Raw genomic sequence first — 16,750 nt, 5'->3', positions numbered from 1 at the left:
ACAGAATGGATTAAATTGGATTTAAAACATCTCGGTGCTTTGGCGTTCCATATAAATCAGCGACACGTTTTCCAATGACTTTGAGGTTATGTTGTCCATACAAAGTGATCTGACTTCAGCACCACGTGCTTGTTTAAATGCCCCAAGTATGCGCCCACGCACTGTGCAAGGTCTTTGTTGCAGGCAGACATAACATGTTTACCCAATAGAAGCCAATACACAGTGAACATGTACAGTTCAGATGGGATTTTCGAGTAAAGGTGCATTTTTGTTGTCTGCATCTCATTTGTGTAAACAGGTAAGCCAGTGTTGCACTTAGTGCAATTGACTCCGATGTTTTAGCTATCATCTGATGTGCATCTCATGCTTATACCTCTCAAGGTTAATTTTTTACCAAATTTGGAAGTATAAAAGGCCTTTTTGGCTTTTTCACAAGTTGCAAAAAAGGCATTACGTTTGTTGTGTTTTTTCTTTCTTCCGACTTCTGCTGACCCAAATCCACTTTGTTTCGTACACGTTTCTTCCACCGTGGACTTTAATCCCTTAGCAACTTTGGATCTTCATCAAACTTACATCAGTGAAGGGCCCTTGTGTATAGATGGTCCTAGAACAATGACATCATGATGACAACATCAAGTGATTTATTATTGATTTTTTAATATTTATTTCAACCCATTGACTTTGTACACGTTTTTGAGGCATCATTTGGGTAACTTAGCTATCTTTCATCGTCAACAAAGTCACACCAAGCACAGACCCTAGGGCAAAGATAGTATTAAAATAATTATGTCATGATGATGCCATCAAGTGATCTTTTATTAAGTTTTGAATATTTAAATATTATGTTAAATTTTAAAAATCTATACAAAATCAACCGTGGCCTTCCCAACATTCAGTTTTCGTTAAGTGGCAGAGTATAATTAGCTGTTTCGGCGAAACAGCTTTAGTTTTCGTTAAAGTTTTTTTTTTTTTCCTTCTCTTTTTGGTTTTTTCGCATTCTGCGAAAAAGAATTCTTTTTGCCAAGATTTTTTTGGGGGGGTTCTTCTTCTTCTTGTTCCATTTCTTTTGTACACATTTTTCTCCAGAGCACTTTACTCCCTTTGCAAGGGTCAATCTTCAAAGAAGTTGCCTCAAGCAAAGACCCTATGGCAAAGATGTGCCGCAAAGCATGACGTCATGATGACGTCATCATCTGATTTTTATTGAATATTGAGTATTTATTTTACATACTCTGCATTGGCTGCTGTGTGCTTGGACGTGCAATATCTGTCTGTATCGTGTAGCCAGCAGCGCACTGTGCGTAAGGCATATACTCAGTACCTGGCAAAATGCTACACACATGGTGCCAAGAGCAGATCGCATTGTATGGAACACTAAAAGGGACAATTGTTACAATTGTTGGACAATCTCTAATCTGTGCTCTTTCCACGATAACAATGTTTTGTACTGTATTTTGTATTGTACGTGTCTGATTGGGTTGAAACCTTGCAGAAAGTTAGGAAGGGAACTTTATAAACGGAGATTGACCTCATGTGATGACAATGTCATCGACCGACGAGTCACATGACATTAAAGGTGAACTATTTAAAATTCTATATCTCCTGAAGTGTATATGTCCAATTGGGTTCAAAGCTTGCATACATCTTTACTGGGAAGTGATTTGGATGATTATTGAACTCATGTGATGATGACGTCATCAGGTGACAAGTCACATGACATCAAAGGTGCAGTCTTCAGAGCACTATATACACCGTAAAGTACAGGTCCGATTGGGTTCAAACCTTACAGATATCTTGAAAGGGAAGAGCTTCAGACAAACATTGACCTGATGTGGTATGGACTTCATCATGTGACCAGTCACATGACATTAGAGGTACATTCTTTACAAGCTAGAATGGGAAGTGTTATAGACAAGGTGACAAGGTGTAAAGGGTGCAAACTTTAATTCGTTGTATCTTCTAATGTCTGGAAGGGTTCAAATATTTGTTATAATGAGGTCACCAAAAACATCATTAGAGTCTTCTGGAACTCTTGGATAGATGTTTGAGTAAAAGAAATCTAAATGTGGTGATGTCTCAAATGAAGGAATGCCCTTTTCTTAAGTCCCAAGCAAACAAGGTGAAAGAAGGCAGACCCTGGCGCTTGTATATATGGTGATTGGCCTTTGTGTGTAGCCCAGAAATGAAAAGACCGAGTTCGCATCATAACCACCAGCTTCACAAAGTCCCCGCTTTGAAAAGAGGCAACAGAAATGTGGAAGCGTGAGTAGAGCCGCATGCCACCGAACAATGACCCTTTTCACTGTGTAATTCAAAGCGTGCAGAGCACGCAGGACCACAAACCGATAATTTGCTGTTTGGCAGGTAGCCTTCGTGGCCAAGCGAGGCTGGAATTCTTGTAGTCAGCTTTCGGGAAAAAAATTTCCGTCGTCAAGGGGTTAAGACAGACAAAACCTCTAGTTAGCTGTTTCTGCAAACCAGCAGAAACAGCTATTGCTTTTCTGATTAATTTTTTCTAGCTGTTTCGGCAACTGCCGGAACAGCTTTTGCTTTTCTGATTATTAGCTGTTTCGGCAACTTTGCCAAAACAGTATTGTTTTTCTGCTTTTTTTTCTCTTTTCTTTTTTTTTTTCTTCTTCAACTCAATTCCTTCCACCAGTCGACTTTGGCAGTTTACTAAATCTGATCGACTTCAAACTTGGCAGACCATTGAACCATCATCCAAGGACAGTCCTAGAAGAAATTCACAGTGATAACTTAAGGAGTTTATTTATTATTGTTTTTTTAAGCATTAATTTTTCCCCACAGACTTTGTACACAGATTGCACACAGTTTTCGGACTGTCCTAAATCAGGCTATGAGGGCGCTATTGCAGAATTACGGTTACACCTGCCTGGGCTTATGAAGTAATTGTAGCGGACGTTGCGTCTGACATAAGTTTAACCATTAATTTTGATTACATGTGTTAAATATACGTGTACCAGTTTTCCTTTTATTTTTTAAGAAATTCATGTATGTTTATTTTATTCCACTGTAGAGACCCAGTCTAGACCTGGTTACCCAACTTTTCTTGACCATCCCTTGTCCTTATCTCTCGATCCCTGAATTCTGCATACCTTTCTGCCAGGCCTGGGTGGCTGTTCCCATAGTAACTCTCTCCCTCTCCAGACCACATGTACCCTTAGGCTATAAATCTCCCCCCTGCAAGGACCCTGACTGTGCTTTGGCCACAGTTCCTTTCTGGACTGACCATCATATTGTTGCCGACACCCATAGAGTAAAGTCCCTATTCTTCTTTTGCATCATTCCTCCAAGTTTCCAAGTTCCGAATTGATCACTTTTGTTAGGCAACACCCCCCAGCGTAGTAAGTACACTTTATAGTTCTTTTAGTCTACATTTAATTGTTGTGATATTGTTTTTATTGCTCAGACAGCTTATTGCTTCAGTTTACATTTTATGTGTCTTTTCTCATACATGTGCCGTAGTTATAGCTTGAGTTTTGTTCATTTGTTACAGCAAAACCTTCCGGCTTAAACCTTCCAACTTCAGACTTCCAACTTCAACTTCCGACTTCCAACTTCTGACCCTCCGTCATAATAATCTCCTGTCTTAATACGCCATAACTCCTAGTATCTACAATTGCTCTATGCTCCAATCGTCATTATTATTCCATGAATAAAGGAAGTGTATTTGTACAAAGGGACGAAATTACATTCCTGCTGCACCAATCATAATTTCATTGTCAAGGTAGCTGTAGTTGGCTACAGTAATATTTCATAAAAATTGTTCAGTTTAAGCGCAAATCACGTGACATGAACTTGAAGGAGCAGTGTTTCTGCAAACAAGTTTATAGCCCATTGACTTTGTACACGTTTTTGAGCGACATTTTTTGTAACTTTGCAGTGTTTGATAGTTCCCAAAGTGATAGCCAACAAAGACCCTGATGCAAGATTTCTTGCAGAGATGACATCATGATGACATCATCCCTTATTTTATATTCATTTTTGAATATTTAATTTTTCCCATAGGTTTTTTACACGTTTTTCTACTTAACACAAGTGAACAAGGAGTCTTTAACTTTGGCACAAGATTACTATAAGAACGAAGGAGAAATCAGGGACTTTACACTCTGTTATTTTATTTGAAATATGCCTAAGAGTCCGAATATGAAGTAATATTTCATAAAAATTGTTCAGTTTAAGCACAAAATTATGTGACATGAACTTCAAGGAGCAGTGTTTCTGCAAAGGAGTGTATGACCCATTGACTTTGTACACGTTTTCGAGCAACAATTTTGGTAACTTCAAGATGTTTGATCGTTGCCAAAGTGACAACCAACAAAGATTCTTATGCAAGATACATTGCAAAGGGGTGATGTCACGATGACCTCATCACCTCATTTTATATTGATTTTTGAATATTTAAGTTTTCCCCATATGTTTTGTACACGTTTTTCTAATTAACACTAGTGAACAGGTAGTCTTTTACTTACGCTCTGTTATTTGATTTGGAATATGCCTAAGAGTCCGAATATCAAGTAATATTTCCATAAAGAATTGTTCAGTTTAAGCGCAAATCACGTGACATTAACATAAAGGAGCAGTGTTTCTGTTGAAACTTTGTATATAACTTTAAAGCAAAGTGTTCTAGAGGAAAAGTGACCTAATGTGATAATGATAAAATCACGTGACAAGTCACGTGACTTTAAAGGTCCACTCTTTAATGGCCCGTTTCTCTTGAAGAACAATGCAATAGGGTTGAAACCTTGCATGTAACTTCAGGAAGTGTTTTAGAGGACTGTTGACCTGATGAGATGGTGACATCACGTGACATGGCACCTGGCACTATAGGTAACATCTTTAAAGTTCTTTATCTCCTGAAGTATTCGTCCAATCGTGTTGTAACTTTGCATGAAACTGGAAAACGAAGTATTTTACAGCAATATTGAATCCATGTGATGATGACATCATTGTGACCCTGCCATTCTCCCGTGCACAGGACTGGCCAATTAACATAACAATACTCTCTGAATCACTCATGCAATGGAACAGGCAGGAATGCATTCCGAAGTGCTCTTCGGAACAGGGTGAACGGGAGGGCGTGCAGAACGGAAGGTAACGCGTGCGAACACGTGCGAAAGGTCTCTGTATTTTGGATCCCGTCCCTTACTCAAGTTTTGCACTATATTGACCTTTGATTTAAGTACGAACAGTTAATCATTTTTCATCATAGTTCATGGATTTGTTGAGAAGTTGAATCAAATCTTTGCTGATTAATGAATGTCCTATTGATGTGTGTCACCGTTCTGGATAACTTTGCAAGTTGAACTTTTACTTCAAAAAAACAGCAACCTCGAATTTGGAACACAACACACAAAAGGAAATAAAAGCAAAACGGATTCAAGTGCTTTGTAACACTATATTATGTCAATTCAACTTCCAGTTATTCTCTACTTTACTTTATGTACAATTCTTTATCAATACTGACTCTTTCCCAAAAAAGTACAGCTGAAATCTGGTTTATCACATCTCAAAGTCACATTACTTTCTTCTTTCCAATTTGTAAGAAGAACAGTTTGTAAAATAGCTATACTCTGCTACATAAAGTCTTTACACCGGTATTTTTTTGAATTACAACAAATGATTAACATGTGGCAGTGTCACAGTCCAATGGTGTTTCCAAGGTTTGTCTAGCTTTGAGCAACTCATGGGCCGAGTAACTCAGATGCGGTAGCAGTAAAACCAGGTCTCTGGTCTTGTCAAACTGCTCGATCTCAGGTTCTTCATCTCCAGTCAGTCCATAGATCTGACTTCATAATTGAGGAAGGCCACCTAAAAGGTATAACATTCAAAACCTTTCAAATTCTCTCATTGTACATTACAATCAACGAATTATTTTCTATGCTTTACTTTTCAACTCGGTCAATTTAACTCCAATCTCTACTTTAAATCAATTTGCTGGTCTTTTCCTTGACCACTTCAGACTTGAAACTTTTGACTTCTTTCAGTTTTGTCATCTAAAAATCGATAATCATGAAATTCTGCAACTCGATTCAATCATCAACACAAAATACCACAACCAATTACAATGTCATAATAAATTTATCAAAGGTGTAGTTTACACATGCCACACTGAAAATAGTCATTTACTTAACACTTACGGTAATCAAGCTTAGCCGATACTTGTGAGATGGACTGTTGCTGGCAAATGTCAAGACAACCAGGGCGACAATTTTATGGTCTGGGTCTGGTAATTTGGCATGGTTTGCCGAATTCTGGTACTGGGACAAAGTAGCCTATCCAGTATCTAGAACTGACCGAAGACCTAATCTTCTGAATCAAGATTTCTTTCTTTACAGTTGAAGCCGGTCTCAAACACGCTCAGAGGATTTCTCTCAATCTTCACTCTGCAAAGTCCAAAATGTCTTCTCCCTCTCTCTCTCTGTATCTCAGCAAGCTACCTTCTCATTCTTATAATACACCACAATGAAAAACCGCAGGCGCAAACATACATGTACACTAAAGCTTACCCGGGTGGATATATTGTTCGGCAATTAGGACCCCCTTGTTCTTTAACTACCGTGGCCTGTTCACAAAGCGTTCTTGCGTAAGCATGGATGGCATTTTTCCGCTCGAGTACTCCAAAATCATGAGTGGCTGAGACATTTACGCGGCAAACAATTTGACACATGATACAGGTTACAAGGAAATAAAAAAACGTAACAAATGATACACGCTTAAAAATTAAAACAATTACTTCTACTGTTACACTGTGACAATGTGCATTGTTAGAAATGAGATCTTTTACAGTTAATTAGTTGAATTTTATAGGCATGAGTAAGTTTGCATGCAGATGCATGCAATTCGCTTGTAAATGTTTTGTTTAGATAGTCAACTAGGGTGGGGCTTGTACTTGACTGTCCATGAGGGTGTCATACCTGTAAGGACTGGGGGACTGATCCACCAAGTCGCAGGGACAATGCACCCGGTACCCAAGCAGCAGCCACACAATACCCAGCTTGACAACTGGAGAACTCCACAAGTGAGATCCAGCTTTCACGGTTACGTGGTGGACCATGGATGTCTCACTGGTGGCTGTCTCCCGATAGCAGGATTTGAACATGTGCTGGGAGGTGGGCTTGCAAACATTACATAGAACGATCTTTGAGGGCAACTTAACTGCACATACGAGTCAGTCACAGCGTGTTGAGTAAAGCTTAGACTACCAAAATAAGTAATTTAATAATTTAAGTAATTTAATACCAGCATGGCATTTGATTGGGAATTATAATTTTGAGTTCTTGCAGCCAAAACAAGTTGAAATTCATCATTTGCTGAATGTTGAGAAGAGCAGTCATCATGGGTATGTTTCTCGGACACAGGATGGATTGCTCAGGATGGCTAAGAAATAAGCGATACGGAAGAAAGTGGACCCTGGTGCATATGAGAGGGAAAGGAAGGAGGATAAACATCATAAAGTCCAGGATAGAGGGAAAGTCCAGGATAGAGGGAGCAGAAGTACATGTATCTCCAGTGTATGTGCAGGATTTGTAGGAAGAAAGAGGACTGTTTCATTTGGTTAGTGAATGAATCAAGATGGCCCAAACTGAACATAAGAGGAGGCACAACAACTTAGCCAAGGTGATCCACTGGGACGTGTGTCAGTTGTTGTGGGTGCACTTGGTACTATTCCCAGATCCCCAGAGAAACATCTCAACGAGATCGGCAGGACTGTAAAGGTGAAAAATTTGTTCCTGCTCTTCTTACTATTCCTAGAATTCTACGGAAAATGCTCGAGATCGTAGGCTACCGGTACATGTAGCTTGACTTAAAGTTATTCCAATGGATAAGGAAAAGATCTCTTATTTCATTTTGCATCATCAAATATATGTGTAATAAAAGTAGTGACGTCTTTGAAACTTACAATGCTATGGGTTGATTTTTGGTCCCTGATGACCTCACTTTTTGGATAGACTTTATTTGGAGTCTGGAGCCATGGTGGTAGAAACCTCCGCACTGGAACATACGCAACCAAGACCAAATGCCAAAGTGTATGGACAATACAATCAGGGCATAACAAATGCATTGAACAAGGTTTCCAAAATCAATTGCAGTCAATGTTTTTTGGTAAAAACATTAATAGTAAGTGTTAGCGTATATGTCCATAGATACCAGTCAAAAGCGACTTGAAGCCTATTTGTAAGGTGTGACCTGTTCCACTTGTACTCACTCACTTTTAAACTGACCACACCGAGCTGTCGTCCTACCTACGTATGCCAAATTCATGACCTGCTAGGGGAGGCTGTCAAAATGTGCATGTTGAATGGTTGAATCTGCCTCATAAAAACAAATGCCCCAGTGGATTCAAAGCAACAGCAACAATTAACAAACCTGCACTCGTTGCATTAAGCACTAATCAAATATTTACACAACTTGACCAATGATTTCAAATCTGTACACTGTTCTGACATTTTGTCCTAGCACTTCAGCAGTTGGCCAGAAAAATGTGATAAGTAGTTGGAAAATATCAGATGTCCAACCATAATTTCACATCTGCTTCCAGTCTTGATTGGAAGCAAAGGTCAGGTGATAACGCACATGACAAAACCGAAAATCTATATCTACTCTTTCATTTTCCACAAAAGAGCAAGAAGTATCTCAGGATTGATTCTATGTGGATTCTACAGATTAAAAAGATAAAACTTTAATTGTTTGTAATTTGACACCTGATGACGTCATGATGACATCAGGGTAGTATGCACCACTTAGGATCAGGATCGATATAAACTTACATGTGTGTTCACAATATACAAGTACAAGCTCATATCTTAAACAGTTTAGGAGGAAAGCTGCAGATTGTCTGGAAAAATGAGGATGTAAAGAAACAAAGATGGAAATAAAGATTAATCCAAACAATTCCGAAGAGGTGGCCAGGCTCTGCCCGATTACCTAAACCATGGAAGAAGGACACAGGAGTTTGAACTGCCCCGGCTATAATATCTAGCCAATTACCACTTTCTGGCATGCCCAGTACATGTACATGTATGTCCATAGCCAGAGAGCAGCGAATGCTTGCAATGCACCACCTGTTTCAAAACCGTAAGTCCCATTTGTGCCCCATGATCATCGTCGCTATTTCTCACTGGTATTCTGCATCCTTAAAATGTTGTGTATTGCAGTAAAGGAAGTTGAATATTCATGCCATCGCTGGTGCTTGGTATGATCTGACAACAACATCAAATTTAATGCTTGCACAGTTGCTTTTATATTAGGCTGTGTACCGAAAGTGTTCATGTGCAGTTATTGCCCTTATCTAACCCTTTCTTCTGGACTTATTTTGGGAATAAATAGCCAAGTTGTTGATAAGATTCTGTGGTTTATTTGAATCATTTGCATTGCCGAATATACAAAAAAAAGGATTTTATGAGATCTCATTATCACTCCTTGTGATGAAACAACACATTTTGTTTTTCATGAACTTAATTGTCCAGTGGTGGTCAACATGTTGTTGGCCAGTCTTAGCCAAATTTGAAAACTGGTTTTTGGAGTGACAAAATAAAATTACAAACATTGTATGGATAATGGAAAATTGCATCAAAATTTTTTTAAAACAATTATTCACGACGGCAAAAGTAAACCTAACATTGGATATTTTTTCTGGTCATTACAATAAGTTGTAGTTAACTGCAAGGAAAACACCACAAATATTGCTACAATATTATTGGCCTCACTTGTCTGGCTAAGCAGCAGGCAGTTATCAGGCATTTTTGGAATGTTTACTACTGTTCATCTGACCGGGCAGCAATAATCAACTAGCACTTTGATGTGCAAGAGTTGTAACTCCTTCTGCATCCTCTCCTCCATGCCCTAAACAAGTTGTGCAAAATCCTAGAGGGATTAGGGATTCTTCCTCAATAAATAGGGAATATCCCACTGCTCTGGAAGACTCCCTTGTTAAATCTCCTGAACAACTGCTTTATATGGCCTTTCAAGTAATCCTTTGGAATGAGGCTAATGAGCTCATACCATACAAGACCCAGAAGAACCTCAGTAGAGTAACAATGGACCAATGAACTTTATTCCCAGGCTAAAGCAGAGTAAAGAATGAATACCCTTAATTTGGATACACCAAATTCCATTTTGATAGAACTAAAAATAATACTAGAGTCCACAATTCAGTACCCAGTCAAAGGATACAGGGAACAATTTGTACGCTTGCATCAACATCCTGTAAAACTAAAATAAGGTACTTATATGGGGCACAACAATGCCCACAAATAAATGATAAAGTTGATTTTTGCGACTGTACAGGTACCTGTTCTGCTTTTTTCTGTATATACATTTGTCGGGCATACTCTCTGCGTCTGTATCCTCTGTAGACATGGAACTCCCCACTACCAGCCCCTGCACTAGAACCTGCATGCAGAACCCAAAAAATATATAACACAAAGGAGGCGCATTAAAAGGTGATAAATAAGATACATGTACATCTCTCATCCCATTAGTCAATGTAAAGTTAAAGGTATTTCATACTGTTTTCAGAGAGAACTTTGTACAGTAAACAAAGCTCCCTTCTGCTAGAAATAAACATGGGCAATATTGGATACTGTGCGTACAGTCAGACAGACCACATACATGTAGCACTGCCTGCTATCATGAATCTACCAATACAGAGCAAGGATTCAAGTTTACTTGAGGATAAATCCGAACATGTAGAGGATGAAGCATGCTGCAACGATCAATTTAATCAACACATCACCTGAAATGAAAAGAGATGCATTGTACTCCCCCTTCCTCTTTCAGTGGCTCAAGGGGGAGAAGCGCTATACAGTCAAACATGGTTAATACAAACTCGAAGGGTCTCTCCAGTAGAAACCTCATCTTACACATATAACACAAGTTTCACCGTAACGCTTATCCCATTTATAGAGTGCAAGCTTGCCATCATGCATGAGTAAACACTACGACAATGTACTGTACATGTACTTACATGATGTACTGTACATGTATATGTAATGGATTAGTATTTGATGTACCAGCCTTTAAAGTTTTAATACATTTTTGAAATTGTATTAATCAATTTGATTTGAATATATACAACAAAGATTTTGAATAGGCCTACACTTTCAAAAATGTAACAACCCCTGGAATGAACCCATCTGCTGAGGTGATATAACTACGAAGAACAACATATTGTATGTGTGTTTGCGTGAGTGTGTGGCGCTGGCCATGCTGCCGGCCATGCCATGCGGCAAAGCAACACTCATACTTGTGAACTTGTACTCTCTGTTGCATGTAAGTAAAGGTTTATTAAACTTGAAAACCAGTTCATGTGTGTGGATGTAAGAGGACATTGAAATTGAGGAAACTTTTTTCTATTTGGTTTTTAATTGGCAGGACGGAGGTCTATCTGTCTTTTGGTAACTTCCATCTTTTCAATTTCGGGTTGTGCAAGTTTACTTTTAAAGGGGAATTTGGGAAAGTGGTTAATTGAAGCAAGGAAACTTGGGAAGGTTGTAATTTCCAAAACTAATTAGAATTCTCTTTATTCGCTAATTTGCAACTCAACCACGAAATAATTATTTTTCCCCCCCCCCCATATCTCCTTCTAACCTGTGAAGAAAGAACATGTTAATAATGCACAAAACTTGGATAACATCGTTCTTCGGCGACGAGCTATACAGGCGGATAGCAACAGTTCCGCCAAATCAAGTAACAAAGAACGGGGAGGGGTAGAAATATATAATCAACTTGCACTTTCGTTTATTGAGGAGGCAACTGAGCCACAACTCGGTGCATTCTTCTAGCACAAGCAATATAGAATATCATTCAACAATTAGTTTTTGCAAATCTAAAGAAACGCTGGTACCATATTTCAGATATATACAGTATTTATTCATACGACTCTTCCGTATACAAATCTTTGGGCAGATCCAACTACCATAATACAGAGATAATTGTAAAGATTTATTAACCCTAACATTCCTGAATCCTCCAATTTTAATATGATTTTGTACACACCCTAGTGAGTTAGGATTAATTAATTTCAAACGACTGTTTCATATACGCATCATTTGAAAGGTCAGACTACTATAATTACTAGCCTAAATTCTGAGATACCTTAAGTTGATTTTCGAGCGACTCTTACATGTACCCATCTTTGGATTTGTTAGATTGCCACCTGCCGTGCTTCTTAAATAATCTGTCTGGGACACCTGCTGAAGCAGCCGCAGTCGCATCGCCAGCACGAAGGCTGTGTAGGCCGAAGCTTGTGGGATCAGCCCCGATTTCCTTCAAGGCATTCTCTACATCTGGAGTAGGAAAGCTTGTAACTCTGATTGTAACTCTGAGATGATTTACACTACACAACTGGTCAAAATACGAATTGTTCTGTGAAAACTGCAGTTTTAGCCAGGTGTAAATATTTTAGCGACATCGCAACGGGGCACGTAATGGTGTCAGTCTTGGCAATATAAATCCAAGAATCATCCTTATATTGATCGGTCTTACTTTTGGTTAAAAATATTCTGACAAATGACGAATGCATATCAACATATCAATATTACATTCTCGAATGTTAATGAGCTCATTATTCCTTAGAAAGCCAGCAAAGGAAAGTAGGCAAATTGAACAGAGATGGACAAGCATAAGATTATCTGCAAGCCCGAATCTGACCACAATTTGCTTAAGAATATCGGCAGTAATTGGTTCTTTCTTGGAAATTGGCCTCGCGGTGATACGCTTAATCCCTTCAAAAGTCAAGCGTAGAAACTTCTTATTACAAGGATTATCTGTTACTGACAGATTGCAATCATGATGCCATTTGACACTGTAAAAAATTCTTTGAATTTTAGAAAATGGCATATTATCATTCAGTAACTCTACAAAATTGGCCAAGTCTTCTGAGTTGGCTGGCAATGTAGAGTGCATTACATCAAGCTTGCCAATCGGCGAAACATCTGTAGTATTTGTTGGTCGTTCAAGATGCTCTTGAAGCTTTTAACACTTCTTGTAATGTATATGCATGCTTGTCAGTTCTGAAAACAAAAGTCATGACATATGCTAGGTAAAATAACCGGTCAAGCGACGAAGATTACGAATCTTTCAGGCCAGCACCAGTATGTGAGCCAACATTTATAATTCCTTGTTTTATTCAGGTTTTTTTTTTAATATAACCTACAGGTGGATGTCGGACAACTTTAATAATACCTCTGTGTCAGACAAAATGAGTATTCTTATAAGCCACATGGCCTTAAGTTGTACAACCATGCACTGCACAAATCATATAACTTCTGGAGATCTTGGTGAGAGCTACCAAGTGGAATTACTACTCTCGACAGCCACGTGGCCACATAGCACAACAATCGTGCAGATCCCGTATCCATGATACATGTGGAGGGGAAAATACAAGAATTCAAAAATTGCTTGATGAATCGACCATTTTATGCTTGTGTTCGAAAGTGAAATTCTTATCGATGACACTGTCCCTGTAACTTGATGCAAATCACTGCAGCTCTCAATTTGCATGTACCAAAAATGCACCCAGAGTTCTTTCCTTGGACGAATATATTCTCAGAATCACTAAATCTCAACGTGTCAATAATTATTTCACAGTAAGGGCTCGAGCTGGAAAAAAGTAACGGCCAAAAGACTGCAGATGGCCATTTAGGTACCACAAGTGTTCCTCTAGCTCTGCAAGCTTTTACATGCTGAAGAACCCTACAGACTAAATCTATTGGCGTTACCAACCAATTGTTATCGACACTCCAATCAACACTAAACGCATCAACCTGAGATGAATTCAAGCTCCAGTATTTCGAGTTGAAATGAGGTAATTTTGTATTATACTCGTTAGCAAACTTATCTACATTATGTGGACCCCACAACCCATCTAAGACCAACCAATTGTTATCGACACTCCAATCAACACTAAACGCATCAACCTGAGATGAATTCAAGCTCCAGTATTTCGAGTTGAAATGAGGTAATTTTGTATTATACTCGTTAGCAAACTTATCTACATTATGTGGACCCCACAACCCATCTAAGAAGTCGGAAAATATTTGGGAGACTCCCAGTCGTCTAAATTCACCAACTTACTAAGACAATCCGCTTCCACATTCTCCTGACGAGGGATCCACTCAACCTTTAGCTTAATATTGTTGCAGTTACAGAAATACCACAGATCTAGACTTATTTTCTGTAACTCTGGACCCATGCTACCCTTGGCAGCTATAGACATGACCCCTTTATTATCTGTACGTAAAAGCACTGTTTTCCCCTTGAGCACTGAACCGGATGCTCCGATCGCAAGGGATGCCCCTTTTAACTCACGCCATGTGGAACTCTTCTCTCAACCTCTAACCAATTTTGTTGAAATTCCATTTTTTGTGCTTTAAACATCCATGCACCACACCCCGACTGACTTGCATCTGTATAAACCAGAACCTGCGGAATGGAGTAATCAAAAAGCAAATGTTTGTTCAGGTTGGACAATTCTTTCCTCCAAAAAAACAGTTCTTCTATTGCTTTACTGTTGCTTGGTAATAAAAATTCATCATCCCAATGTTTTCTGCGATATTTCTTACGACGCAAGAAAAGGATACAATCATTCCCGTGATGGACGCCAATCTTCTAGCCATTAATTGGCTTGTACCTTGTAGTTCCCAAGCAAAGCCTAAATATGTAACATCCCTTACAAAAATGTCCCATGCAGATCCCATGGGCTGCCCATGGGACCCCATGTGTACGCCATGGGACGGGCAAAAAATGTTGGTTGAAGTGATCACCATGGGACATTTTGTGGATACCATGAGGTTTTTATAATCAGCATGGGAACACCATGGGGCTTTTAAGATCACCATGGGAACACCATGGGGTTTTTATAATCAGCATGGGAACACCATGGGGTTTTTTATGATAAGCATGGGAGCACCATGGGGCTTTTATACTCTACGTGGGAATACAATGTGATTTGTATGCGGACACCATAGAAACGCCACACAAACACTATTCCTATTTTTGCAATCATCAAGAGAACACTGGGATTTGCATTGATATGGCATCTACACAGGTACACCAAGAGGCTTTGTTGTATTGTAAACCACATTAGCTGCTGCCATTAAAATGCAGCATTGGCATGAACTGCAGTACACAGTTTGGAATGGAATATTGATTTGATGATTGCAACTTTGCCCGTCACCATGAGATGCACAAGACACTCACCATGGAAGGCATGGGTAAATCACCATGGGACGCAAGGAACAATTGAATTGGAACAATAACCATGGGATGCAAGGGACAATGTACATGGGACGCATGGGAAAATCCCCATGGGACAAATGGGGCAACCAGCATGGGACAAATGGGAAAATCACCATGGGATGCATGAGACAATCACCATGGGACAAATGGGGCAACCACCATGGGACAAATGGGAAAATCACCATGGGATGCATGAGACAATCACTATGGGACAAATGGGGCAACCACCATGGGACAAATGGGAAAATCACCATGGGATGCATGGGACAATCACCATGGGAGGCATGGGTAAATCACCATGGGACGCATGGGTAAATCACCATTGGATGTGTGGGAAAATCACCATGGGATATGACAATTAAATCACCATGGGAATATTTTGGGAGATTACATGGGGTTCTTGAAATATGCATGGGCAAAATCCCATGGGTACAAATCCCATGCTACATGGTGGCCAATTCACCATGTAATCCCATGGGAAATTTTCCATGGGATACCCTCATGGGACATTTTTGTACGGGATGTTCATGGAATATCTCGACATGATGATATCCGGATTTTTAATCAAAAGAAATCATAAAATCACATCTTTTAAAATAGTGCAAGGCTTCATTCCAATCCTCAAATTTAATTTTGTCTTCCAAATGAACTGATTAACATATATCGGTACAGTCCTTTCTCCAATGGCCTGTTTTGCCGCACCTGAAGCAGATGTCAGTGGATCTGGCGGTAGCTCTGAAGCCCGTGCCATACGGTGCGTAAGGTGTCAATTTATATTGGCTACCATAGCAACGAAAAAGGCTGTCTTGACTAGTAGACGGCTCAGACTCCCATTGCCTCTTTGCCGCGATCGGCTTCTGCAGGTAGGCCCCTTTTGAAACGAAATTGTACCTCGCTGGCTCGTTTCATCGACTGAACCACTTGAAGCGCTTTTTCGTTCTCTTGCTTTCGTTCGGCTATGATCTTGTCGAACCGAGACTGAAAAGAACCCAAAGCTTCCGAAACTCCTGCAGACACTATCTTAGAGACATCTTGAGCAGTTAAGGCTAATGGCCTCTGAGAACCTTGCCCTTGCAGCATTTTAGAATCTGACATGCGAAGGTTGTCTTCGTCGTTCAACATATCAGTGTACGTGCACGGAGGAAATCTACTGGAAGGTCTGCTGTAGCTGCGCTGAAAACGATCAATGCTTGCCACACCCTCACCGTGTGGCCTTTATCACCTTGCCTTACGTAATATGTTAATATCTGTCATGCTCTCTAGCTCGCGATAGAAAATGTGCATTTAATTGACAGAGTGGGTTCTTTGATGAGGTGAGTTAAATACTTCCATACCATATATGATTTTGGAGTCGGGTTTACCCGTTGTTTGGTTTAATTAAAAACATATCTCTTGGGCTAGACCCACTGCAATTGAAACTCCTTTAATAGCACAACATTGCAAAACCTGCTGTCGTCTTAATAAAGTCCCTCCCCAGCATAAAGGA

General features: G+C 39.5%; 1 protein-coding gene across 4 annotated transcripts in view; it reads right to left on the bottom strand.

Moving 5' to 3' along the window:
• The window catches only part of LOC110987524 (PRKR-interacting protein 1 homolog), an 85,280-nt gene that overhangs the window by 30,661 nt on the left and 37,869 nt on the right, over positions 1-16,750 (bottom strand). For 2 of the 4 annotated variants that reach the window (XM_087141762.1, XM_087141761.1), the window contains exons 3-4: positions 10,316-10,416; positions 7,925-8,016 (exon numbers count right to left, since the gene is read on the bottom strand). In XM_087141762.1, coding sequence (XP_086997888.1) covers positions 7,925-8,016; positions 10,316-10,416 — 193 coding nt within the window. Of the gene's footprint in view, positions 1-5,399; positions 7,435-7,924; positions 8,017-10,315; positions 10,417-16,750 lie in introns of those variants that run through there. The other 2 variants (XM_087141760.1, XM_087141759.1) reach the window with 2 other exon arrangements.

Source organism: Acanthaster planci, linkage group LG09 (genome assembly GCF_054643075.1).
Source record: "Acanthaster planci isolate LZ-2023a linkage group LG09, COTS_SCS, whole genome shotgun sequence".
Taxonomy (NCBI): domain Eukaryota; kingdom Metazoa; phylum Echinodermata; class Asteroidea; order Valvatida; family Acanthasteridae; genus Acanthaster; species Acanthaster planci.
Note: the sequence above shows the minus strand (reverse complement) of the source record. Positions and strands in the feature narration are given on the sequence as shown.